The 26429-nt window shown below is 36.7% G+C and overlaps 1 protein-coding gene across 1 annotated transcript in view; it reads right to left on the bottom strand.

Annotated features, from left to right (window-relative positions):
• The window catches only part of TDRD5 (tudor domain containing 5), a 150672-nt gene that overhangs the window by 40342 nt on the left and 83901 nt on the right, over positions 1–26429 (bottom strand). The window contains 5 exon segments of the mRNA XM_042780521.1: positions 12412–12478; positions 14295–14507; positions 16920–17140; positions 18196–18395; positions 20530–20683. Coding sequence (XP_042636455.1) covers positions 12412–12478; positions 14295–14507; positions 16920–17140; positions 18196–18395; positions 20530–20683 — 855 coding nt within the window.

Genomic DNA, 26429 nt, shown 5'->3' with positions numbered 1-26429 from the left:
ATGAGAGTCCCAATCTCTCCACAACCTCGCCAGCATTTGTTATTTTCTGTCTTGTTGAACTTTGCTACTAGTGCTGGAGCAAGATGGTATCTCATTGTATATATTTGCATTTTGAGACAAATTATAAAACAAATAAGTTTACTATGCTTAAAGGAAAAACAAGATTAGCTTGAAAACTTCTGCAGAGATCAGTAATTTATGAAAACTGATATAACAGAATTAAGAAAGAATGAAAAAAGAATTTTAAAAATATAATAACCAAAGTTAAAAACCTAATAGGTTGATCTGAAAGCAAATTAGACAGAATCAAAGAGTAAATCAGTGAAGTGGAAGATAATGAGAAAAAAGTTACCCGGAATGCAGCATGGAAACACAGAAAGATATAAAATACAGAAGAATGGTTAAAAAATAAATTGAGAAGGTTTAATACACTTTTAATTATGGTCTCAGAAAACGAAAGCATTAATAGAAATATGGATATAAGGAAAAGGCAATAATTGGAGAGACAATGGCACAAATCAGCTAGATTGAATGAAAGCATCAAACCATGAATTCCAATGAACCCCAACGCAGGATAAACAAGAATAAATCCACACATAAAAACACTTCATCAGTGTCACTGCATTATACACTTTTTGCTGTGTATTTTTTCAATAACACGTACATACAAAAGAATTACAAATGTATACACTTTTAAAAATGTATTATTGTGATTTGGGTAGAAGTTTACAGAGTTTTCCATTCAATAGTTCATACACATTTTGTTTCATGGCATTGACTGCAATCCCTACAATGTAACAACTCTCTTCCCACCTACTCCTTGTGGTTATCTTTTCCCTGTATCCTTCTTTCCTATGCCTTCATGTCCTCCTTGTGTAAATGTGGACTTTCTGTCCTCCCATGGTTGACTGTTCTAAGGAGTGTACCTACTTAGTGTACCTGTTCACCTTGTAGGTCTGTATATTGTTTGGTTGGAAACCAGGGGAGTGAGTTCAATTCCAGTCCTGAAGGGTGACTATGGGCCAAAGTCTCAGGGATTTCACCAGTCTCTATCAGACAAGTAAGCCCAGTCTTTTTTTTTTTTAAAAAATATTTTGAGCTTTGTTCCACTTTTCTCCCACTCTATCTAGGATCTCCTATTTTTCTCCCTTTCCAAGTAGTTGACAGGCACCATTTACTTCTTCTGGTCTCAGGGTCATGTAGGCTGAGGTTGTTCTCATGGTCTACTAATCCCATTGACAAAACTGTTTCCATGTGTCTTTGATTTTCTTCATTTGTTTATGCTCAGACAAGGAGAGACCAATTGTTCCATCTTAGATGGCCACTCACAAGCTTTTAAGACCCCAGTCACTACTCACTAGAGCATGATGCAGAATAATGCCTTTTGTGTAGTAAGTTATGCCAATTCAGCTTGATGACCCCATGACTATGGTCTGAGCCTGCAGCCCAACAACTCACTTGCTCAAGATGTTTGGCTATGGCTAAGAAATTACATAATTTTGCCCCATTAACTCTATTATATGTATGGACATTCTTGTAGCGCATACAAGTATGTAAGTAGAAATACTGTCTGCCAAACATGTATTATGGTTAGAATTTCTGACAAGATGGTGGAATAGGCAGACAAGCTACACAGACCCTCTTCAACAAAGAAATGAGAAACCAATTGAAACAGACACAGAAGATAATCCTGGAGGCCTGAGCTCTGAAAGGAAGGATAAAGCTGCAGATTCAATACCAACTAGCAGAAGAACCTGAATGAAAACAGTGAATAAGGAGGCAAACAGAGCTGGGGACTGTCAGCTATCCTGATGACACGGCCAATTTGAATATTTGCAAGTGGCATTAGGCTCTAGGCAGCAACCTAAGAATCTAATGGCCATGCTTGCCAAGGACTGCATGGACAACTGCATTGGTGGCTGTCAACTAGAAAGGAAAACAGCAAATAGACAAACTAAGCTGTGGACTTTTGGCTGTCCTGAGGGAGCAGCCATTTTGAACATTTGCAAGCAGTGATCTGATCTCAGTGACCTAAGAATAGGCTCCATTTGCAAAGGACAGCATGGGCACAGCACTGGAGGCTGACAACTGGAAAGGTGCGATATTCCACTTGTTACTCTTATATCCCACACCTGCTTAGTAAACAGAAGTGTGGCCATCCCCCACCTCCACCCACCTTGTGGACCAGCAGGAATTCCATCCCAGTCTGTGTGCCCAGACCAAACCTGGATGCCCTGCCCTCAACACCCAGTTTTGTTTTTAAATTATTTTTTTCTTCCTCTTTCTTTTTTCCTTCCCTAGTGTTCTCTCTCTCTCTTTTCCTTCCCTAGTGTTCTCTCTCTCTCTTTTCCCTTTTACAAGTTTCTGTCTTTTTTCTTTCTTTTAGTTTTTCTTTTTGCACTTTTCTCATTTTTCTTTATTTGTACTCTTGTTCTTTTCTCTTAGTCTCCCCTCCCCAGGATATTGTGGGGGTTTCCCCCCTCTATTTCTTTTGTCTTTTTAAAGTATTTCTTTAAATATTTCTTCTCATTTATTTATTTATTTGCTATTGTTCCTGTTTCTTTATGCAGTTTGTGTTTTTTGCCCTCAATTTTATTTTTTTGGTAGTTTTTGGATTTTTTTTTTCTCTAACTAAGTGGGAGACAGCAACTGTGCCCATACAACCCAATCATACCTGCACCTCCTGCAGCCCCACTGCCGGGGCTGAGTGAGGGCCACCACTTGCTTCGGCACCAACTGACCAGAGACAGATAGTGGCCTATGCCAGCCCAATTTACCCTTAACTGCTCTTTACAAACAGCTAACAGATCTGTGCACACACTCTCATTCTTTATCACACCCACCAGAAGACAGACGAAGAGTACCTAACTGCTGCAAACTAGTGAATAGATAAGCACAGTATCCTGCCTACTCAGATATATCAAAACAAAACAAAGAAAAAAAAAAAATCTTGAGCAAATCACAATGACATACAATTACCAATTAAATATAAATACAAGGATGTCACAATGTCTCAGAGACAACAGACCATCACAGTCCACACAAAGAAGCAAGATAAAGCAAGAGAAACAAGGGACCAGGATACATACAGACCCAGAATACATCCCTGAGGAAGAAGCAGCATTGGAACTCCCTGATAAGGAATTAAAAAGAATTATATTTAGGTACCTTCAATGGATTGAGCAATAGATCAAGAAAAACACACAAAATTAAGGAAAACACAGACAAAACTCTAGAACAATTTGGGAAAACAATACAAGAACAAACTGACAAAATAAACAAAAAATCAGAAATGATACAAAATTTATAAATAGCAATCCAAGATTAATACTAAAATTTCAGAAATAGATAACACATTAAATGGGCAAAAGAGTAGAACTGAATCAATAGAAGACAGAATTAGTGAGACTGAAAACAAATACCTCAATACTACTTTGTTAAGGGATCAATCAGAAAAAGATAAAAACAAAATGAAGAAAGTCTTCATTTGAAGAAAGATTCATGTGAGAAACCATCAAGAGGAATAACTTACTTATAACTGGAATTCCAGAACAGAAAGGGACAAATAAACCACAGAGAAAATTGTTGAAGATTTGCTGGAAGAGAATTTCCCTAATATGATGAAAAATGAGACTATATCCATTCAAGAATTTCAATGAACCCCAAACAGGATAGACCCCCAAAAGAAAGTCACTGAGGTATGTTGCTGTTGTTATGTGCCATCAAGTCAGACCTAACTCATAGCGACCCCTCCTTGGGTTTCTGAGGCAGTATCACTAAGGAAGTAGATTGCCCCTTCTTCATTCCGAGGAGTGGCTGGTGCTCAGAAAAACCAAAGACAAAGAAAGAATCCTGAAAGCAGCATGGGAAAAACAACAAGTTACCTACAAAGGGCAACCGCTAAGACTAAGGTCAGATTTCTTGTCAGAAACCACACAGGCAAGAAAGCAATGGGATGGTATATAAAAAACCCTGAAAGAAAAAATTTCCAACCAAGAATTACATACCAAAATCAACTAAACTCAATGCCTTTGAGTCGATTCCGACTCATAGCGACCCCCTTTGGCTTTTCCGAGGCAGTAAATCTTTATGGAAGTAGATTGCCCAGTCTTCTTTCTGTGGAGTGGCCGGTGGGTTTGAACCACCAGCTTTCTGGTTAGCAGTCAAATTCTTTAGGCACTATGCCACCAGAGCTCCTTAAGAATTATATATCCAGCAAAACTGTCCCTCAAATATGATGGTGAAACTAGGACATTTCCAGATAAGTAGAAAGTAAGTGAATGTGTTAAAACCAGACTAACCTTATAAGAGATGCCAAAGGGAGTACTTTGGACAGAGAACCAACAACAGCAAACAACAACTGATGATCAGCTCACATGATGATGTAACCCAGAAACCAACTCAGTTAGAGAAGTATCCAAAGTAAAACAAACTTACAAACTGTAAACAAGGAACCAGATACATTAGTTGGTAAATAAGGACAACTACAAACCAAAAAGAGGGAATAAATAGTGTAACTACAGAACTTCCAAATGGTGAAGAAGTCAAGACAATTGTGAGATAGAACACATTGTTCTAAACTTCTGAAGAATATTATAAATTTCAGGGTAACCTCAAAGAAAAATAATAAACCTTCACATTAAAATAGAGGACAAGCACAACTACTTAGCAAACACTAAAACAATAGCAACATAGGAAATGAAAACACGATTCATAAACAAAATGAACTCAGCATAGAAAATTGTATGTAACAAAGAAATCACCAACACCAGGAAAAAACACATAACAAAATGACAGCAACAAATTCATACTTGTCTATAATTATAACTTAATGTCAATGGATTAAATACACCACTCAAAAGACAGAGAGTTGCAGATTGGATAAGAAAACGTAACCCATCAATGTGCTTTCTACAAGAGACATGCTTAGAGAAAAAGACAAAAATAAACTAAAAATCAAAGGTTGGGAAAAGATACATCAAGCAAATGGTAATCAAAAAAGAGCAGGAATGGAAATATTAACTTCTGATAAAACTGACTTCAAGACAAAAACCACCATAAGAGACAAGGAAGAACATTATATAAAGATTAAAGGATCGACTGAACGAGAGGACGTAACAATAAGAAGTATCTATTTACCCAATTAAAGAGCCCCAAAATACATAAATCAGACTTCAACAAAATTGAAAAGACAAAAATGATGACTCCACAGTCACAGCAGGACACTTTAATACATTACTTTTAATGAAAGATAGAACTGGAAAGAAACTCAACAAAGACACAGAAAAACTAAACAATACAATTCACCAACTTGACCTTATAGACATCTACAGAGCACCTCACCCAACAGCACAATATACAGTCATTTCCAGTGCACATGGAACATTTTCCAGGATAGACTACATGTTAGGCCACAAAGCAAGCTTCAATAAATTAAAAAACTGAAATACTGGAAAGCATCTTCTTAGATCACAATGCTATATAATTAGAAATCAACAATAGAAGATCTACAGAAAAAAAGCAAACACATGGAAACTGAGTAACACCCTCCTTAAAAACTGAGCAAGAGAAGAAATAAAAAAGTGAAATTAAAAAATTCCTTGAATCAAACAAGAATAAAAACACAACATACCAAAATCTTTGAGATACAGCAAAGCTATATATGTTCCTGGGTATATTCCCTTTGCCTACCCATACCTGATCATTCAGATTATCTACCTATGTATCCTCCCATAGATTGTTTGTTATTATTGATAGTACAGTATTGTGTATGTAACAGTGTTTACCTTTGTTGTCTGCACCTTTTGTGCACCTCTCTGTGTCTTCCTTTTCCTTAGTGTTACTGTGGTAGTCACTTGCTTTTGGTATATTGCCTTTCCCTTCACCCAAATCAATACTTCTCTCAAATATATGCGTCTTGAAAATTACGTGGGCATAGAAGAAAACTAAAAGATTTCTTTTGCCTATATTTGAAGAGAAAATATTTTCTTTCTGTGAGAAAAAGAAGTAAGAAATATTAAGTGGGGAAAATAACTGATAAGACAAAAAGTATCTTTACTTCCTTGGCCAATGACCTTTGAAAAATTAGAATTGCCTTTTGACGAAGTTAAAATGGAAAAGTAAATAAAAAGTAAAGCTGCTTTCTGACTTTCTTTGTTCTGCCAAATACTGGATGCAACTGAAAGGAGGACTTGCAACTGTGCCACCTAAGACCGTGACTCAACAGTCACCACCTATAATTATCCTAGCAACTATGATACCAGAGCTCCTAGGATGATTTATAGGCGATGACTACTGAGTTGTGGGCTTAGGTGGCATAGTTGCAGGTCACTGAGGATTCAGCCTACAAACAAAATGATAAGGGGGAAAAAAACCCAGCACTATACCAAAACTGAAGAATACTAGTGACAAATAGAAAATCTTAAAACAGCAATAAAGAAAAAGGATTTGCCCTCAAACAAATGTCTACTATATGAACACCTGACTTCTCAAAAGCAGTAAGGGAAACCACCTTTAATGTGCTGAAGATATTACTGTCGACCTAGAATTCTACCTCTATATCTTTTTAGAATAACTACAAAATAATAGTATGTTCAGATGTTGTTGCTGTTAGGTGCCACTGAGGGGGTTTTGACTCACAGTGACCCTACATACTACAGAACAAAACACTGCCTAGTCCCATTCCATCCTCAGAATCGTTACACTGTTTGAGCCCTTTGTCAAAGCCACCATGTTAATCCACTTTCTTGAGGGCCTTCCCCTTTTTCACTGACCCTCCACTTTATCTAGCATGATATTCTTGCCAGAGCCTGGTCTCTTCTAACAACATGACTAAAGTACGACAGACAAAGTCCAGACATTCTCACTTCTAAGAAGCATTCCGGCTACACTTCCTCTAAGACAGATTTGTTCATTCTTGTAGCAGTCCATAGTACATTCAATATTCTTTGCCAACAACACAATTTGAATGCATCAATTCTTCTTCAGTCTTCCTTACTCGTTGTCTAGGTCTTACATGGCTAATGAAAATACTATGGCTTGGGTCAGGTGCACCTTCATTTTTAAAGTGACATGTGTGCTCTTAAACAGAGGTCTTTTGCAGCAGAGCTGCCCAGTGCAATACATCCTTTGATTTCCTGACTGCTGCTTCCATGGGCTTTGGTGGTGGATCCAAGTACAAAATCCTTGACAACTTCAATCTTTTCTCTGTTTTATCATAATGTTGCTTATTGGTCCACTTGTGAGGATTTGTTTTCTCTGTGTTGAGGTATAATCCATACTGAAGACTGTAGTCTTTGATCTTCATCAGTAAGTGCTTTAAGTCATCTTCACTTTCAGCAAGCAAGGTTGTGCCATCTGCACAGAGCAGGTTGTTAATGAGTCTTCCTCTAGTCCTGATGCCACGTTCTTTTTCATATAGTGCAGTTTCTCTGATTATTGGCTCAGCATCAAAAGATATAACCTTGACACACACTTTTCTTAATTTTAAAACTGTTTATCGTGATGTTGCTTATTGGCCCAGCTGTGGTGATTTTTATTTTCCTTATGTTGAGGTGTACTCCATACTGAAAGCTGTAGTCTTTGATCTTCATCAGTAAGTGCTTCAGTCTTCCTCATTATCAGTAAGCAAAGTTGTGTCATCTGTATATCACAGGTTGTTAGTGAGTTAATACAGTTAATGAGTTTTTAATACAGATTGAATAAATACAGTGAAAGAACACAACCCTGATATATACCTTTTCTGGTATTAAACCATCTGCATATTAAAGGTTGTTAATGAGTCTTCCTCCAATGCTGATGCTGTGTTCTTCTTCATATAGTCCAGCTTCTTGGATTATTTTCTCAGCATACAAATTGAATGAGTATAGTGAAAGAATACAATCCTGATGCACACCCTTACTGTTTTTAAACCATGCAGTATCCCCTTGTTCTGTGTGAAAGACAGCCTCTGGTCTATGTACAGGTTCCTCATGAGCACAATTAAGTGTTCTGGAATTCCCATTCTTCTCAATGTTATCCACAATTTGTTATGATCCACACAGTCAAATGCTTTTGCATAGTCAGTAAAACACAAGTAAACATCATTCTGGTATTCTTTGCTTCAGCCAAGATCCATTTGACATCAACAATGATACCTCTCATTCCACATCCTCCTCTGAATACAGCTTGCATTTCTGGAAGTTCCTTGTCAATATACTGTTGCAACTGTTTTGAATTATCTTCAGCAAAACTTCAGTTGCGTATGATATTGTTTGATAACTTCCACATTCTGTTGGATCATCTTTCTTTAGAATGAGAACAAATATGGATCTCTTCTAGTCAGTTGGCCAGGTAGCTGTCTTCCAAATCTCTTAGCATACTTGAGTAAGTGCCTCGAGTGTGGGATCTGTTGAAACATCTCAGTGGGTATTCCATCAATTCCTGGAGCCTTGATTTTTACCAATTCCTTCAGTGCAGCTTCGACTTCTTCCTTCAGTATCATTGGTTCCTGATCTATGCCATCTCCTGAAATGGATGAACGTTGGCCAATTCTTTTTTGTACAGTGACTCTGTGTATTTCTTCCATCTTCTTTTGATGCTTCCTGCATCATTCAATATTTTGCCCATAGAATCTTTCAATATTGCAACTTGAGGCTTGACTTTTTTTCTTAAGTTCTTTCAGCTTAATAAATGCTGATCATGTTTTCCCTTTTGGTTTTCCAACTCCAAGTCTTTTCACATTTCATTATAATAATTTACTTTGTTTTCCTGAGCTGCTCTTTGAAATCTGTCCAACTCTTTTATCTTGTTACTTCTTCCACTTGCTTTAGCTATTCTCCATTCAAGAGCAAGTTTCAGAATCTCTTCTGATATCTGTTTTGGTCTTTTATTCCTTTCCTCCCTTTTAAATGACCTTTTGCTTTCTTCATGTTTGATGTTCTTGATGTCATCATCCCACAATTCATCTAGTGTTCATTCACTGGTGTTCAATGCAACAAATCTATTCTTCAGATGGTCTCTAAATTCAGGTGAGATATAATCACGGTTTTATTTTGGCTCTCGTGGACTTCTTTTAATTGTCTTCAGCTTCACCTTGAACCTGCATATGAGTAATTGATAGTCTGTTCCACAGTCAGCTCCTGGTCTTGTTTTGGCTGAAGATATTGAGCTTCTCCATCACCTCTTTCCACAGATGTAGTCAATCTGATTCTTGGGTATTCCATCTGGTGAGGTCCACATGTATAGCCACCATTTATGTTGTTGAAAAGATGTATTTGCAATAAATAAGTCTTGGTCTTACAAAATTCTATCATGCAATCTCCAGCATCATTTTTACCTCCAAGGCCATATTTTCCAACTACTGCTGATATTCTTCCTTGTTTCCAACTTTTGCATTCCAATCGCCAGTAATAATCAATATGTCTTGGTTAAATGTTTTGTCAATTTCATACTGCAAGTCTCTGAACATATTTGTTGTAGCTGCTTTAAAGATCTTGTCTTACAACTGCAACATCTGGGTCATCTCAGTGTCAGTTTCTTTCATCTACTACATTTGTACACAAATATTGTGGGTGTTATACATTTTTGTCAGTTGCCACCCCCAGAGATATATTTGTATTTTCATGAATGTGGTATGCTAATTTTTTACATGTTGTTATAAAAAAATTACCATAGTGTGTTTATAAAAATATTTTGTTGGGGAAGGTGAAGTTGGCCAAAAATGTGTAACGTGCATGCTATTTGTTTAAAAATATGGTACTTTTCTTCTTAAAGTATATATGACAATTTCCTATTTCTTTGCATGTCTAGTATTTTTTTAATAGGACAGTAGGGAGACATTATCAATACATTGAGGAGATTCTGTTTTCTGTTATACTCTTCTGAAGAGTGATACTTTTCTTTAACAGGTAATTAAATTGCTTAGATTCAAACCCCAGAGTCGGTCTTCCCTGCAGTCAGTGGCAATTGAAATCTATGTCGAGTTCCTTCAAATTCCAGCTGTTGACTTTTCACCAGAACTACTGGGTTCTCCCCAGTGCTTGCAAAGTTTAGGAGACAGTCAAGCCATTAGGAAGACTATATACACTAATTTTATTTTCCCTATTTTGTGGCTCTCTCCTCAAATATATCCCCCCTTCACTTCTGTTTCACCAGCCCCAACCTGTCCTCTAAAGCCAGCAAAGCTATAAATTGGGAAAAGAAAAGAAGCTGAAAAGCTCTCTGTATTACTCACTGCAATTTAACTTTCAAAGATAAACCAAAAATGAAACCAGTTGTTGTTGAGTAGATTCTGACTCATTTTCACCCCGTATGTGTCAGAGTAGAACTGTGCTCCATGTTTTTTGCAATGGCTGCAACCTTTTGGAAGTAGATCACCAGGACTGTCTTCTAGATTTCTGCTTTTCTGCCTGCTTTTGATACTGTATATGTGAGTGTTAGTCCCACCATGCTACTCTGCCATTATCAAATGAAGTAATTATTTCTGAAATCATAAAAAAGATATAGAAATAGAGTGAGACATGTTTGCTTAATTAAAAACATGTTTAGTGAGCACTACCATGGATCAAATATTGATCTAGGAATTGGAGACAGAGTGGTAAAGACAATGGCCTTGATCTCATGAGCTTAAATCTTTCATTGGAAGACACATAAACATGTAAACAAGTAATATCTGACAGTGATAAGTGTTATGAAGATTTTAAAAAATAGGTGACAAAGACTGACTGAAGTGGAAGAGTATACTTTAAATTGGATGGTCAAGGTCATTTTTTAGGAAATAACATTTGGGTTTAGATCTAAATGATGAGAAGGAGTCATACACAACAATACTTTGAAAAAGCTATTTCAGTTCTCAAAATGGGCAAAAGCCATAATACTAGAAGGAATTTAGGAAGTAAGAAAAAAGAAAATGAAACTAAGATAGGAATAAAATATGGAAGCCATCTAGCTGATATGAGAATAACGAATATTGGCTACAAACACCAAGCCACTGCCATCAAGTTGATTCCAACACACAGCAACCCCCACAGGGTTTCCAAGGCTGTAAATCTTTACAGAAGCAGATTGCTTCATTTTCTCCTGCCAAGCAGCTGGTGAGTTTGGAGTATCAACCTTCTAGTTAGCAACCAAACGCCTTACCTATTGTGCCACCAGAGCTCCTTAAGTAGGCCACAAATTTAGCCCTAAGCTTCCTGATGGCCAAAGTAATAAAAAGAAACCTAGTAAGGCTAAAATTCAGCCTAGGAAACAATCCTGAATACAGATTTGCCCAAGGAGTATACACTGCATACATTATGTATAATACTAAAAAATTAGAAGCAAATTGAATGTTCAACAATAAAGGAATGGTTAATGCACATCCACTCAATAAGTTATTATGAATCCATTAAAATTTCGAACTGTGATAACTTATCAGTGTATTTATCTACAATGCTATGTGAAAAAAGAAGAATATAAAATATTATGATTATTATTATGTAACCTTGAAAACCCTACATAAACTCTCACCTTCAATATCCAATAAAATAAGCTAGAAAGAAAACATACATCAAGTTTCTAAATTGGATGTGTTTGAATCTGAACTGTTAGTTATGCATTCCATACATATTACGAGTTTTTTGTCTGTTTAACCTGAATAATTCATCAAGTGATTATATGTAAGTAGATTCTTTTTAAAATGTGCTTTTCATCATAAAATGATTATCCACTCCTTAAAAAAATCTGAAAAGTAAAGAGAAAACAGAAAGGAAATATCATTCTAATAAGGTGCATAAGATCATTATAACCACACAAACATATGTACCTGTATGGACAAAAAAGTCTTCTGCGCCATTCCATTCTAATCAGCTCCCACAATGTTACTAGATATTTCTTTTAGAAAACATACATTTGACTGTAGCAGTTCCCTATCTGCACCCTTCAGTTGCTCCCCAGCATCTAAAGGACAACATTCAGACTCTTCAACACAGATTTCCACATAAGTTCCTTCCTATTTCTTGAAGGTCATTTGCCATATGCCCACTCCAGCCTATTCCATATTCTGCACCCAAACAGAACTATGTACAATTCCTCAAATTTGAGATGTTTTATGCTACTCTGCCTTTGCCTAGAATGTCTTTCTTCCTTTTTTAGTTTAGTTATATTCCTGCTCTTCCATTCAAATATATCTTTCTTATGAGGTGTTCTCTGACTACGATAGACAGAAATGAGCATTTCTCCTTCTGCACCACTACCATTCCCTGAAAAAATCCTATTATAGCAAATATAACATGGTACAAGAATTTTTATCTACATGTCTTTATTTCAAATATACACAATGATTTGAGGGCTGGTAGCATGTTTTATTTTTAATATCCTGAAAAACCAGTATCATTCTTGGCACATATAAGTACTAAAATGCTTGCTAATGTAATAGGAAACTAGCAAACATACCTTTACCGGTCTCACCCAAGCCAAAGAACAGGGGATAGCTTGTGCTGGAAGCTTTGTGTAGCAGCACCTACAACAGATAATCAAATACACAAATATTAAATCATATTTAAAAAATTGCATTCTACAGTATATCTAATCCATTTCTTGATTTCAATTATGCCAAATTTCTTAATAAGAAATGGGAATTTAGTGTCACAGTCCATTCAGATTCAGTCATGTGAAAGAAAACACAAGAGGTTAATATCCATACGTGAAACTAAATGACCATTTGCCAAGTTTGCACTAAAAAGGAAGAAGGATGGTGTCTTAATTATCTAGTGCTGCTATACTAGAAATGCTACAAGTGGATGGCTTTAACAAACAAATTTATTTTCTCACAGTATAGGAGGTTACATGTCCTAAGTCAAGCTCTAGGGGAAAATCTTCTCCCTCTGTTGGCTCTGGGGGAAGGTTCTTGTCTTTTTTCAAAATCTGTAGGCCCAGTGCTTCTTGGAGATCTCCATGTGTTTTAATCTTCCCCTGGATCTAGAAACTTCTCATTACAGGGACTCTGGGTCCAAAAGACACATTCTGCTCCTAGCTCTTCTTTGGTGGTAATGAGGTCCCTCTGATCTCTGCTCAATTATTTAATATCTTTTATATCTCAAAAGAGATTGACTCAAGATACAACCTATCCTGCCTCATTAACATAATTGCCTCTAATCCTGCCTCATTAACATTATAGAGATTAGGATTTACAACACATAGTATATTACATCAGATCACAAGATGGAGGGTGGTTATAGAATACCGAGACTCACGGCCTAGCCAAGTTGACACACATTTTGGGGGGACACAACTCAATCTATAACATATGGATAGAAGGGAAGGATGGAGGGAGATAAGAGTAGAGGAAGGGAAAGCAAAGGTAGAGAGATCTCAATGTCATAAAGCTTAAACATTATGATTCTAAATTTAATATTGTTCACTGCGGTACAGTGAATTACTTGGTATGGCTCTTCTTGTCATGGTCTTTGTGACTCCCACCAGACAACTGAGTGGAATTATGCAAATGTGAGGTGCTTATGGTCTACCAAGGGGATTGGATAGCTAGTCAGTAATGTAAATAAGGTATATGGCACCCTTGTTGGAGTGGGAACATGGAAATAAGGTATATGGAACCCTAATGTAGAGACTGGTCAGTTTTGTCATTTTGCTAGAGTTAAAATGAGCCCTCTCAGAGATGGAAAAGGGGGATCTCACTGTCATCAAGAGAGAAGAGCTGGAGGTGGAGTGGAGCATGTCCTTGAACCTGAGATTCCTCCACTGAGGAGACAGGAGAGAGATGATGGCAGCAGAGGCAGCAGAACCAAGAGAGCAGCACGAGACAGCATGGCAGGCTTGCTGGCCCGCAGAAGGCTTGCTTGCGAAGCGGGGTGCACCCAGGTGTAACTATTGGCAAAGCTAAAGAGCTTTATAACACTTGCCCAAGCAGGCCAGAGGCCAGATAGAGAGGCCAAAGACCAAAGAGGTGTGCCTGTGGGCATGGCAGAGGGGACTGTCATGATCAAAGAATTGTAACCTGAGTGTTCCTGAACCTGAATTGTAACCTGTACTTCCCTAATAAACCCCATAATCATGAGTATTGTGAGTTCTATGTGGCCACTGCAACAAATTATTGAAACCAGCACAGAAGTAGAGTGCTATGGGAGGTATGGTTGGTATCAGAATTGTTAAGAAGGTTGGAGGGTGGCAGCATGTCTGACTTCTGCCTTTATAGGAATCAGCTTTGGCTGTTGCTGTTGATCCTTCTCTCTCTCCCTCATGAAGTGTTCTCACAGGTCAGAGGACACTGCCCCCAAGCCTTTTTGCATCCATTATGCTTATTAAAACTTTTAACTCACTTGAGAAACCTCAGAGAGGACTTCTGGACAGTTCCAATATTTCCAAAGTCTGGATAGAACACTTCAACTTCTTGCTTCCCAAGGACTCGATGGATAATGACACGATACCACCACTTATCCTCAGAAATCTTTACACAACAGAGATGTCCTGGTTGGATTAAATAGTCTGGCATGACATATCGATCAGAAACCAGCTGATTAGAATAACAGCGCCTGTAGAATTCCATACAATCCATAGAAGAAGCAAAAATTAAAGATCATTTTTATTGATTTCTCAAGAGGAAGAAAATCTTGGCAAACAATAAAGAAAAAATCCTGACTTTTTGTATTTGTTAATGTATATTAATTCCAATTAATTTAATTTTTTTCTCATGCAAATCTTTTCAACAATAAACTTCTTCAAAGATAAAATTACATATGCATTTTCTTATCTACATTCTCTAATGAACACAGTGTAACCCAACTTATTCTCTAGCACTCCCTGAAATGGACTTAATAAGACATCAGTGGCCTGTTAATTCCCAAACCCAATAGCTTCTCACTCAGCTTTCAATTTGCTTCATCTCTCTGCAGCATTATCCTGATTCTGTTCTTTAAAACTCTGTGCTACCTTAGTTTCCAAGACACAATTTTCTTCTACTTCTTTCTCCTCAGTAATTTGGTTCTGCAATTTCCTCCATTACTTGGTCTGTAATTCCCTTGGAAATACGGGTTCTCTGGGGTCTTATCTTTGGGACGTGTAACATAAGAGCTCTTTGGAACCAGTAACTCTGGGTTCAAACCCTGACTCCATCATTTACTAGCTGTATGGCTTTAGGCAGGATACTTAATCTTTTTCTCCCTCAGTATTTTTTTTTTTTTTTGGTTGATAAAATGCAGGTAATAAAAACTGCCTCATATGGCTGCTGCAAAGGTTAAAATAATTAAAATATATGAAAGTTTAGGACAATGTCAAAACACAGAAAACATTTAAATATTAGCTATTTATTCCTATTGTTGCTGTATACCATCTCATCCATTTTCATGCCTTATACTGTTTTTGTTGTTGTTATGTGCCGTCGAGTTGGCCCTGTCTCATCGCGACCCCTCCTTGGGTTTCCGAGGCAGTATCACTACGGAAGTAGATTGCCCCATCTTCCTTCCGAGGAGTGGCTGGTGGGTTTGAACCACCAGCCTTCTGGTTAGCAGTCAAGTGCCTTAGCCACTATGCTACTGATAAATTGATGATTCCCAATCTCTATCTCTAGCCCCTGCAACCTTTCTGAGTTTTCAATGTATTTCCAACTCTATGAAAGAGATGTTAGTTGTCCTTCAATATCCATTCTCTTTTTTTTTCCCGTCATAGTAATAGAGCCCCCAGATTTTAACTGGGCATATGGCCATTCATATTCCCTAGTCTCTCTTTCATCTAAGTGTGGCTACGTAAATACTAAGTTCTGGCTGATGGGATGTGAAAAAAGTAAAGCGTGCAACTTCTCAGATTGTATCTTTCAAAGAAAAGGGCATACCCCATCCCTATTTTTCTTTTCTCCCTTCCTACTGGCTGCAATGAGGATCCAGGGGATGTGGTGGTAAACCATCCTTAACCATGTAGATGGGGCAACATACTATCTGGAGTAGCAAGCTAGAAAACACCTTGGTCCCTAAGAATATGGAGATACCTTATCAGCACTGGGACTACTTATACTTCAACTATTACAGGAAGAAAAATAAATTCTTATCTTCTTTATCCTTCTATCATTAAGTTAAATCTTTGCAACAGGAGCTAAACCTAATCCCAACTAATAGTGGCTTATCACTGCCAACTGACTATCTCATTGTCATCTTGTCTTAGAGGCACTATGTGCCAGCGTAACTCAATGAACCATGTTTCCCAAATGAGTAATGAATGATGCTATAAAATCATACATGGGAAGAAGGTTTGTTCAGGGCTGGCCTTCTTTGAGTACACACTTGGAAGGGCCTTATGCTTGGTTTAGTGCTCTGTTATTGCTGTCTTAAAATTCTTAATAATTTTTAAACAAGTAGTCTCAATTTTCATTTTGCAGTGGCACCTACAATTATGTAGTCAATCCTGGATTCATTCAAAGTACAAAAGTAGATCAATGGATTTTAATATAATAGAATATGAAACGTTCAAATTCACACTGCAATTAATCTTAAGAAAGGACCACTTGCCAAGTTTGGGTATGCTATCAAAGAAAAAAACTTTACAAATTTCTTTAAAGATTATCAAAATACTCCTTTTCCCAACTACATAGCTATGTGAGGCTAGATTTTTTTCATCTACTTCAACCAAAACAATATATTTATTTCAAATGATTAAACAAAAAAGCAGATATTAAAATCCAAGTGTCTTTTATTATGTCAGACATTAAAGAGATTTGTAAAAATGTTAAATAATGAATTTTTTAAGGCATTAAATTTTCTAAATATTTTTGGGAAAAAGTTATTTTTTTTCCTAAAAATATGCTATTTATAGTAACATATAATGGATTTATTTTATCTTTAATAATACTTCTTTTGGGTCCTCAATTTTTAAGAGTCCTGAGACAAAAAATGTTTCAGAACTGTTGGGTCAGAGTGAGATACATGAAAAATACATGGAAGAAAACAGATTCCTACCGCATTTCAATCATCATGTCTTCGAGTAACTCTGATGAATCCCTGCTATAGATTCGGACATAGAATTGACTAGGAGAGATGATATACTCCACAAAGACCCCAACAAGAGTACTGGTGTCTAATGGTGGGAGTCTGTATAATTTCTTGTCCCGTACAGCATCTGGTGGGATATCATGATTTGCCATTGCCAAGCTGAGCTGTGATTTGCTTATGCCCACTTGCTACAGTAAATAATAAAATAAATAATGAATAAATAATAATAATAATAAATAAATCAAAGAAACGAACTATAAATCTTTAGGTGACATTTCAAACCCTGTGACAAAGTATATTCCATTAATCACCTTTATCAGAATCACCTGGGAAAGGATAAGAATGCAGATTCCTCAGCTCTAGCCCAGACTTACTGAATCAGAATACCCTGAGAATGGAATCCATAATCGTAAAAACTACTGCCTTATGATCTGAAGCAACTGTTAAAAAGTGTGTTATACAACTGCTTTACACAAAATTTAAAACACGATACTTCAAATATTAAGGCTAAGCTATCCCAAGATGGATTCCTACTAAACTCTGCCAATGACCAACTTTACAGAATACATTAAATTTCAGACTATATTTCAAATGAAAAATAGGATTCCTTAAACACTGTCACTCTAAAATACATTATTTTACTCTTTTGCCATTTTACTGTCCTCCAGAAAACACAGGAGGGCCTCCAAACAAAAATTTTTCCCTCCATAAAAGCAGCCAGGTACAGATGGTAGAAGGAAAGCAATTAATTACTTAACACAAAATAAGTGATGGGAAATGAGAACACAGAGGGGAGAGTGTATGGAGATAAACAAAGGGAAAAATAAAAGCACCCAATAACTAAATATAGGTGAAAGGGCATTTACAAAAGTCACTAAGCCAACAGGCAAAACAGAGTTCCTCAATTCTCCCTTCTAAAGCTCTTAATGTTTTTCAAATCTGTACTTTAAAATACAATGATAGAGAATCAGCAATGGCAGCACGAGAGAACTGTCTAATATTCTCAACCATTTGAAAACTTGAAAATGAGATTTAACAGGAAAGTTACTTATATAAAAAACATGGAAAACTAGAAGAAATAGTGCATAAGATGACTTCAGACCGAAGATCTCGTCTCTTCCAAGAAACAGTATTTCTAGAATTAAAGACTTTTCCTAAGAAGAATTTTGGTTTAAAGTTGCATTCATCCTGTTACTTTCCATGACACCAAATCTACAGTATACAATCTATAAAAATCACTCACCAGCTGTAAAGGCTTTACCACAAGATTAGGTTTCTTGTGAATCTTCTGTTCTAGTTCTTTAAGATTTTTCAATGGAGTATTCCATGTAGTTTCCTTGACAGCAGCAGTAGACGGTGAATTTCTAGGGGGACTGCCTTTGTCTTCCACTTTCTTATCTGATTGAACGAAACACGAATTCCTGACTGATGAAACAGATCCATCTGAAATGGCTGGTAAAGTAGCCTAAGCATATTCATTAAAATAATTTGTACAAGTGTTACACAGCACCTTTTATGTGCCAGGCACTGGGGAGACAATGATAAATAAGAGAAATGAACCTATCATTACAGACTTTTCTGTGTGGAGAGATATAATGGATGATCTAAATGGGAACAAGTCTTTATTTGTATGTGGGTGGGTGGATAGGTGTTACAGTCTGGTAAGCCTTCTTAAACGTTGGTGCAAGGCTTTATTTTTCAACATCCTGATTTGAATTTATTTCTTGTTCAACTCAAGCAATGAACATTCAGTGCTATAGCATATCTTTTACCTTAAAGTACAATGTATGTGACTAATTAATATTCCATTATATGATGCTTCCATTCTTAGGGAATTTCTAAATCAATCACATAGTGTGTTCAAATTTATATGTGTATGATGAATATAAGACTGGCACACTTAAAAAGACCCCAGATAGACCTAAAGCCCTAGTGGCTTCCAAAGAAATAAACTAAGAAGTGCACAAAGACACAGGCTCAAGAAGATTTATCACTGTATTTTTTATAATGTGAAAACTAGAAAAATCTAAATGCCCATCTATAGCTGCCTGGTTAAATGAATTATAATATAGACACATAAAAGAAGTCTATGTACTTAACAAGAGTGAAATAAACCTGTAATAATGACATGTAAAAACATTTAAAATATATAAAGAATAAAAGTCAATGACTTACACAATATTAATACTGTTTTGTTAAAAAAAACATGCATGTGATTAATAATTACATTACATAGTTCCAGAAAGACATACTCTAAAAACTATTAACACCACTTACCTTTGTATTATTGGGATATTTTAAAGAAATACATAATGGTTTTTATACTGCTTTTCTACATTAAAAAAATCCCAACTGTTTATATACACACTGAAAAGATTCTGGAAGGCTACATATCAAAACATTAACAGCATTATTTCTGGGGGGTAAAATGATGAGAAATGTTATTTTCTATTTTATACTCACCTATGCTGTTTAAATATTTTTAGAAATGAACATGAGTTATTTAATAATCAACAAAAATGTTTGCATTTTGAACAAAAGAGCTATCATAATCACTTATAGAGGCTTATAAAAATACAAGTACCTTAATAAACTATAGGTTTGGGGGAACTTGATAAAGTTTTCTGTATTATTTCTTACAACTGCATGTGAATCTATAATTAATCTCAAAAAAAATTTTTTTTCAAAAGAAAAAATAAATTAAGTCAAAAACTAAGTGTCCTAAATGCAATGTTGTATCCTGGAGTAGACCCAGAAATAGAAAAAGAACTTTACTGGAAAAACTGATGAAATCTGAATAAAGTCTAGAACTTAGTTAATAGTAATGCATCAATGTTAATTCCTGAGTTTTGACAAATATATCAAAGTAATGTAAGATGTTAATATTAGGGAAAACTTGAGTGAAGAGTTATGGAAACTCTTTGTACTACCTTTGCAACTTCTCTGTAAACCTAAAATTACCTCAAAATAATAAAGTTTATTAAAAAAAATACAAGTGTTAGGTCACAATACAAACATATTTATTCTGAATTTCCATGTATTTCTAAAAATCTTCTAAAGCACAGCCAGGGTTAGGAACCATTAAACTATTTAGTGCTTCCCACCAGAACATCATTTTGGAAACTTGGTCTCCTTCAGAATTAACCAAAAATCTGGCTATTGAAGAAAAGCAAATTTAAAAATTCAGATGGTCTTTATTAATAATACAAGTTAACCTTATTGCAACCAATATCACAAGAAGATCATTATACACAAAATATTTTCATGGCTAATTGTGTGATCAAACCAAAAAACCAAACCCACTGCCACTGAGTCAGTTCTCACTGATAGAGACCCCCATTGGGTTTTCAAGGCTGTAAATCTTTACAGAAGTAGACTGACTCATCTTCTTTCCTAGGAGGAACTGCCAACTTTTTGGTAAGCAGTCAAATGCCCTAGGCACCACACCACTAGAGCTCACATATGTGTGATATGTGTGGTTAAAATAAAGAATCTTATGTAACCAATGCTTTCTTTCTCCCTATCCTTACAAGGGCACATTAAGAATGGGTTTGCACTGTATTGTAATTCAACTCACCAGATGGTACAGACTTCATATCAGCATCAAACACTAGTAAGTCTTGTTCTCCTTCCCTGAATTCAACGTGGAGAATGTCGCTAAGAGCTCCAACAAGTTCTGTCACATTTAAGAAGCCCAATTTTTGAGGGGAAAGTTGCTCTTTAAAACTTTCCTGTCACAAAAATAGAAATAATATTAAAAAACATTAGTTAACAGAAATATACACAAATGCCATTAGAAAATGCTTTAATTTGGACTTAGCCAAACTAAATATTTAAGTGTCAGTGAATCCAAGAATTACAGCAAAAGCTTTCTTCCTTACAAGTATAATGCAAACCAAGAAACCTATAAGGATCCCTGGTGGCACAGTGGTTAACTGCCTGTATGCTAACCAAAAGGTCAGTGGTTTGAATACAGCAGCTGCTCTCCAGGAAGAAGATGTGGAAGTCTGCTTGCATAAGGATTACAGCTTTGGAAACCCTATGGAGCAGTTCTACTCTGTCCTACAGAGTCACTATGAGTCAGAATCGACTTGATGGTAATGGATAAGAGACCTATTATCCCTCATCATGAAACTGCTTGACCAACTTCACTTCAAGTTACTTTTAGAGCATGTGGTACATTTAAAAAATGTGGCACAGTGAAGTAAAAACTAGGAAATGTTTTTACCTCTCATTTTTAACAATGTATGGTTGTAAAACAGAAGCCTAGGAAAAAAGGAAGAACCCACAAAATGCAAAAATCATAATGAAATGATTGATATTTCTCTATTTTCAGAATAAGAGTATCTAGTACCATTTCTAACATGTAACAAAGGATAACTGCTTAAAAAGTTTTCCTTAAAATATCTATTTTCTTATTATTTCACCGTAGAAGTTGGGATAACTAAGTAGGTGTCTGAGTATATTCCCTATAGAATATTGTTTAATTTTTTGCTTTGGAAAAGAAAAAAAAAGTCAAACCATTACTGTGGCGATTTCTTGTTGTTATCAGTGCAAGATGCAACACTGAGCCTATTTTCTGAAACACCACTATATATGTCATTTATGCTTCCTGAATCAGCATGACGTTATTGGGCTTTATTAACTGTTTCATTCTGTATACTATTGACACTGCCCAATAAGAAACAACAGCTAACTTTGATGACTAAAGTGTGCCCAACCGAAAAGCCTTGGTCTTTTTGATTGCCTCATATGCATGTGAAAGCTGGACAATCAAAAAGAAAGATAAAAGAACTGATGTATTTGAACTGTGGTGTTGGTGAAGAATACCGTGGACTGCCAAAAGAACAAATATATCAATCTCAGAAAAAACAGAATCAGAATGCTCCTTAAAAGTGTGGATGGCAAAACTTTGCCCCTTTACTTTGGACGCATCATCAGGAAAGCCCAATTACTAGAAATCGACATCCTGTTTTGTACAGTATTAGAAGGCTGGTGAAAACAAGGGAAACCCTAAATGAGATAGAATGACACTATCTGCCAGAAGAATGGACTCAATGGTACCAACTATTATGAAGATGGCATATGAATGGGTAATGTTTGACTCTGTTACCACTAAGTGGACCTGACTGGATGGCAAATAACAACAACAAAGACTTGCTTCTGACTTAATTTGCTTGGTGTACACTGACAGGAAGAGAAGCCAAACTTATAAAAGGACTACCACACTAATGGTGGTGCTACTGTATGGCACATCTTACTGTTCTTGTGAGATTGTGAGACCCAACTCCTTATGACTTCTCCCATGGACACTTGTAAAAATGAGGGTCTAACATCAGTCAATTTGTGGTCCAAAAGGGATATTAATATTATTTCTATAGTCAATCATGATTATCTGAAAGAGAAAGACTTGGCAGAGGACAGGGCAAGGGAGGTAGTGAATTGGAGTTGGTGTCTCTACTAACTTCTTTGTACATTACATATTAAAGCTCATTTTTCTTTTATGTTCTCTGGTCTTTTTAATAGTTTCTTTACTTTTTCTATAAGCACCTGGTACTATGAAAATGCAGTTTAACTTAATATAAGGCTAAGTTGGGAAGAATTTTTAAAAATATAAATTACTAATTTTTTAATAGTTAAGTGGAATCAAAAGATTCAAAATGGAACACAGCAAAAACAAAATTTCTAGTCCAAGTTTGCCCCTTAGCCACCTAAACACCACTTCCCTGAAAGTAACCATTATTAGAATCTCTTGTGCAACATCCTAGAATTTGTCAAAACTTGAACATGCATCATGAACACAATAGATTTTATCTATTATACACACCTTGGGAGCTCTGGTGGCATAGCACTTAAGGCATATGACTGCTAACCAGAAGGCTGGCAGTTCAAACCCACCAGCCACTCCTTAGAAGGAAGGCTGGGCAATCTAGTTCCGTAGTGATACCACCTCGGAAACCCAAGGAGGGGTTGCTACGAGTCAGATCCGATTTGCTTTTTTTCAGTTAATACACAAATAATTTCATATCAGGACATGAAATAGTTGAGTTCTGCTTTATGATCCTATCTAAGAATCAATTTCATTTAATAGATTAGATTAGTCTATTCACTGTATGTCAGATATGTTTTGTCCTAATTCTTTTGTTACGGTTTCTGTTTTATTGACTCCTAAGAATAAGCAATGAAGAAATTTGTGTATTCCTACTCCATCCTTTCTTACTTCCTTTTCATCAACAACCCAATTAATTTTTCCCTTAGACTTATGCCTTCAAGTATGTAACACATATAATAAGCAACAACATGATAAATGAAGAAAAGACCAAACTTGTTAAGGACTTCATTTTACTTGGATCCACAATCAACACCCATGGAAGCAGCAGTCAAGAAATCAAAGGAGGGAGTTCCAGTAAGATGGCGGAAAAGGCAGAAAGACTGCACAGACCCTCTTCAAAAAGAAAAGGGAACCAATTAACACAGATACAGAAGATAATCTTGGACTGCTGGGCTTTAAAGAGAAAGATACAGAAGTGGACTAAACTCGAACTAGCAGAAGAATCTGCATGAAAACACCAAAAAAGGAGACATAAGGAACTGTGGTCTGGCAGTGATCCTGACGGCACAGACAGCTTGGATATTGCCGAGTGGTGGTAGGACCTAAGAATTAACCTAAAAATTGGCCGTGCTAGCCAGGGACTGCATGGAGGACTGCTCTGGTGGCTGGTGAATAAAAGGGGAAGCAGCGAAGGAGAAGGCGGGCTGAGCTGTGGACTACTGTCTGTCTGGAGGGCGCAGTCATTTTGAATGTTCACAAGCAGCTTGACCATTTTGGATATTTAAAGTGACAGCATTCTCCCAGATTCCAGGGACTTAAGAACAGGCTCCACTTGCTGGAAATCCCAAAGATATTCAAGACCCAGATGACTGGAAAGGTGCAACATTCTCCTTGTTAATCTTATACCCCACAACCCTCTCAGTGAATGGAGGTGCAGTAATCCCTTACTTCCACACACCTTCTGGGCCAGCAGGAATTCCATCCCAGTCTGTGTGCTAGGATTGAGCCTGGGTGTCCTGCTCCACCCTGCCCCAATTTTTCTTTTTCTCTTTTTGTTTTTTAGTTTTAAAACTACTACTATTATTATTACTTTGGTCTTTTTACTATTATTCTTTATACTTCCCCTCCCAGGTTCTAGTTTTCAGCTTTTTTTCTTTTCCTTGTTTCTGGTGGTAATATATATTTTTTTCCTCATGGTTAACCCCATTCCTTGCTTTTCTTTTTGCATTTTGCCCATTTTTTTCTTCATCATTCTTCTTCTCTACCTTTTTTCTCTTATTGCCCTCTCACCAGATATTGCAGGATTTTTTTTCCCTTTTTTCTTGTTTTTGGTTACTGTTCCTGTGTAATTACATGGTGTATTTTTTTGTCCATTTGCGTTTACTTTTTTGATGGTTATTCAATTATTACTTTTGTCTAAGTGGAAGACAGCAACAGTCTCCATATGACACAACTACACCCCCACCTCCTGCAGCTTCATTTACGGAGTGAGAGCCACCACATCCTTCTCCACAAACGGGCCAACAATAAACCACCAAGAAGAGCCTGACTCATCACTGGCTGCTCTTCACAAATAGTTAACAGAGATCTAAATACATCAATGTCATGATGTCTTGGAGATAACAGACCATCACAGTCCACACAAAGAAGCAAGATAAAGTGGTAGAAATAAGGGAGCAGGATACAGACCCAGAACACATCCCGGAGGAAGAAGCAGCATTGGAACTCTCTGATAAGGAATTCAAAAGAATTATATTTAGGTATCTTCAAAGGACTGAAAGACAGACCAAGAAAAACAAAGAAAAAGAAGAATTTTGGAAGAAAATACTAGAACTAAATAACAAAATAAATGAAAAATTAGAAATGATTTAAATCTAAAAGAAAGAATTATAGAAATCCAGAAGATTAATACTAAATTGTCAGAAATAGATAACACATTGAGAGGGCAAAGGAGTAGAACTGATGCAATGGAAGGTAATATTAATGAGATTGAAGACAAATACCTGAATATTTCTTTGGAAAGGAATCAATCAGAAAGAAGATCAAAATAAAAGGAAGAAAACCTAAGGATAATGTGGGATAATGTCAAAAGGAATAACATACATGTCACTGGAATGCTAGGACAGGAAGAGAAAAATACAACCACTGAGAAAATTGTCCAAGATTTGTTGGAGCAGAACGTCCCTGATATGACGAAAGATGAGACTACATCCATTTAGGAACTCCAACAAACCACAAAAAGGACAGAACTCAATAGAAAATCATCAAGACATATAATCATCAAACTCATCAAAACCAAAGAGAAAGAAAGAATCCTGAAAGCAGCATGGGAAAAACAGAAAGTTACTTACAAAGGACAACCAGTAAGAATAAGCTCTGATTTCTCACCAGAAACCATGCAAGTGAGAAGGCAATGGGATGGTATATATAAAACCCTGAAAGAGAAAAATTTTCAACCAAGAATTATATACCCAACAAAATTGTCCCTCAAATGTGATGGTGAAATTTGGAGATTTCCAGATAAGCAGAAACTAAGGGAATTTGTTAAAACCAGACCAACCTTACGAGAGATACTAAACAGAGTCCTTTGAACAGAGAACCAAAAATAGCAAATAACAACCAACCATTAATACACAAGATGACATAACCCAGAAACCATCGCTATAGACATATCCAAAGTAAAATAAGCTTACAAAATTAAAAACAGGGAACGAGAGAAAACAACTGGCAAGTGAGGACAACTACAAACCAAAAAGAGGGAAAACACTGTGCAGTTACAGAACTTCTAAATGGTGAGGAAGTCAAGAGAGTTGCAAGATGGAATGCACTGTTCTAATCTTGGGGAGAAAATTATAAATCACAAGGTGCAAAAACAGCAAGGAGGCCACATGTTCTGACCTCCTCTAATCCCACAAGAGGAAGACAGGATTACCAGCAGTAACCCAAGGCCTATTCCTACAAGGCCAGACATGCCGCCTCCCTGCGGCCCTTTCTCCAACCATTCCTCCCAGAGCACCACCACCTCTCTCCTGGGTTCGATAATTCGCTGCAGTGGCCACACAGAACTCACAGATTATGAGGTTTATTAGGGAAGCACCAGACTACAATTCAAGTTCAGGAAGAATGCTCAGTCTCTCTCCCAACCCACCGTCCCTCAGCCAACAGTCTCTCACAGTCTCTCTCCCAGCAGTATGTGTCCCTCGGTGTCTCACTCAGCAATGTGTGTCTCGTGTCTCTTTCCCAGCAACGCGTGTCTCAGGAACCCATGTCTCAACCAGCAGTCAGAGAGCATTCTGCCTCTAGGAGGCCTCCTTTTGAGCCTGGCAGAGTGGCCAAACTAGCCAATCATAGCATCAGAACTCTAAGCACTTGAGAGAGAGTGGGCACCTCCCAGAACATTGTTTTGTGCCACTCCCAACAGAAAT

The sequence above is a fragment of the Orycteropus afer genome, unplaced genomic scaffold, assembly GCF_000298275.1.
Source record: "Orycteropus afer afer isolate SDZICR_OR568_19922 unplaced genomic scaffold, OryAfe1.0 scaffold00043, whole genome shotgun sequence".
NCBI classification, from domain to species: Eukaryota; Metazoa; Chordata; class Mammalia; order Tubulidentata; family Orycteropodidae; genus Orycteropus; species Orycteropus afer.
The sequence above is the reverse complement of the archived record's forward strand: the minus strand, read 5'-3'. Positions and strand labels throughout refer to the sequence as shown.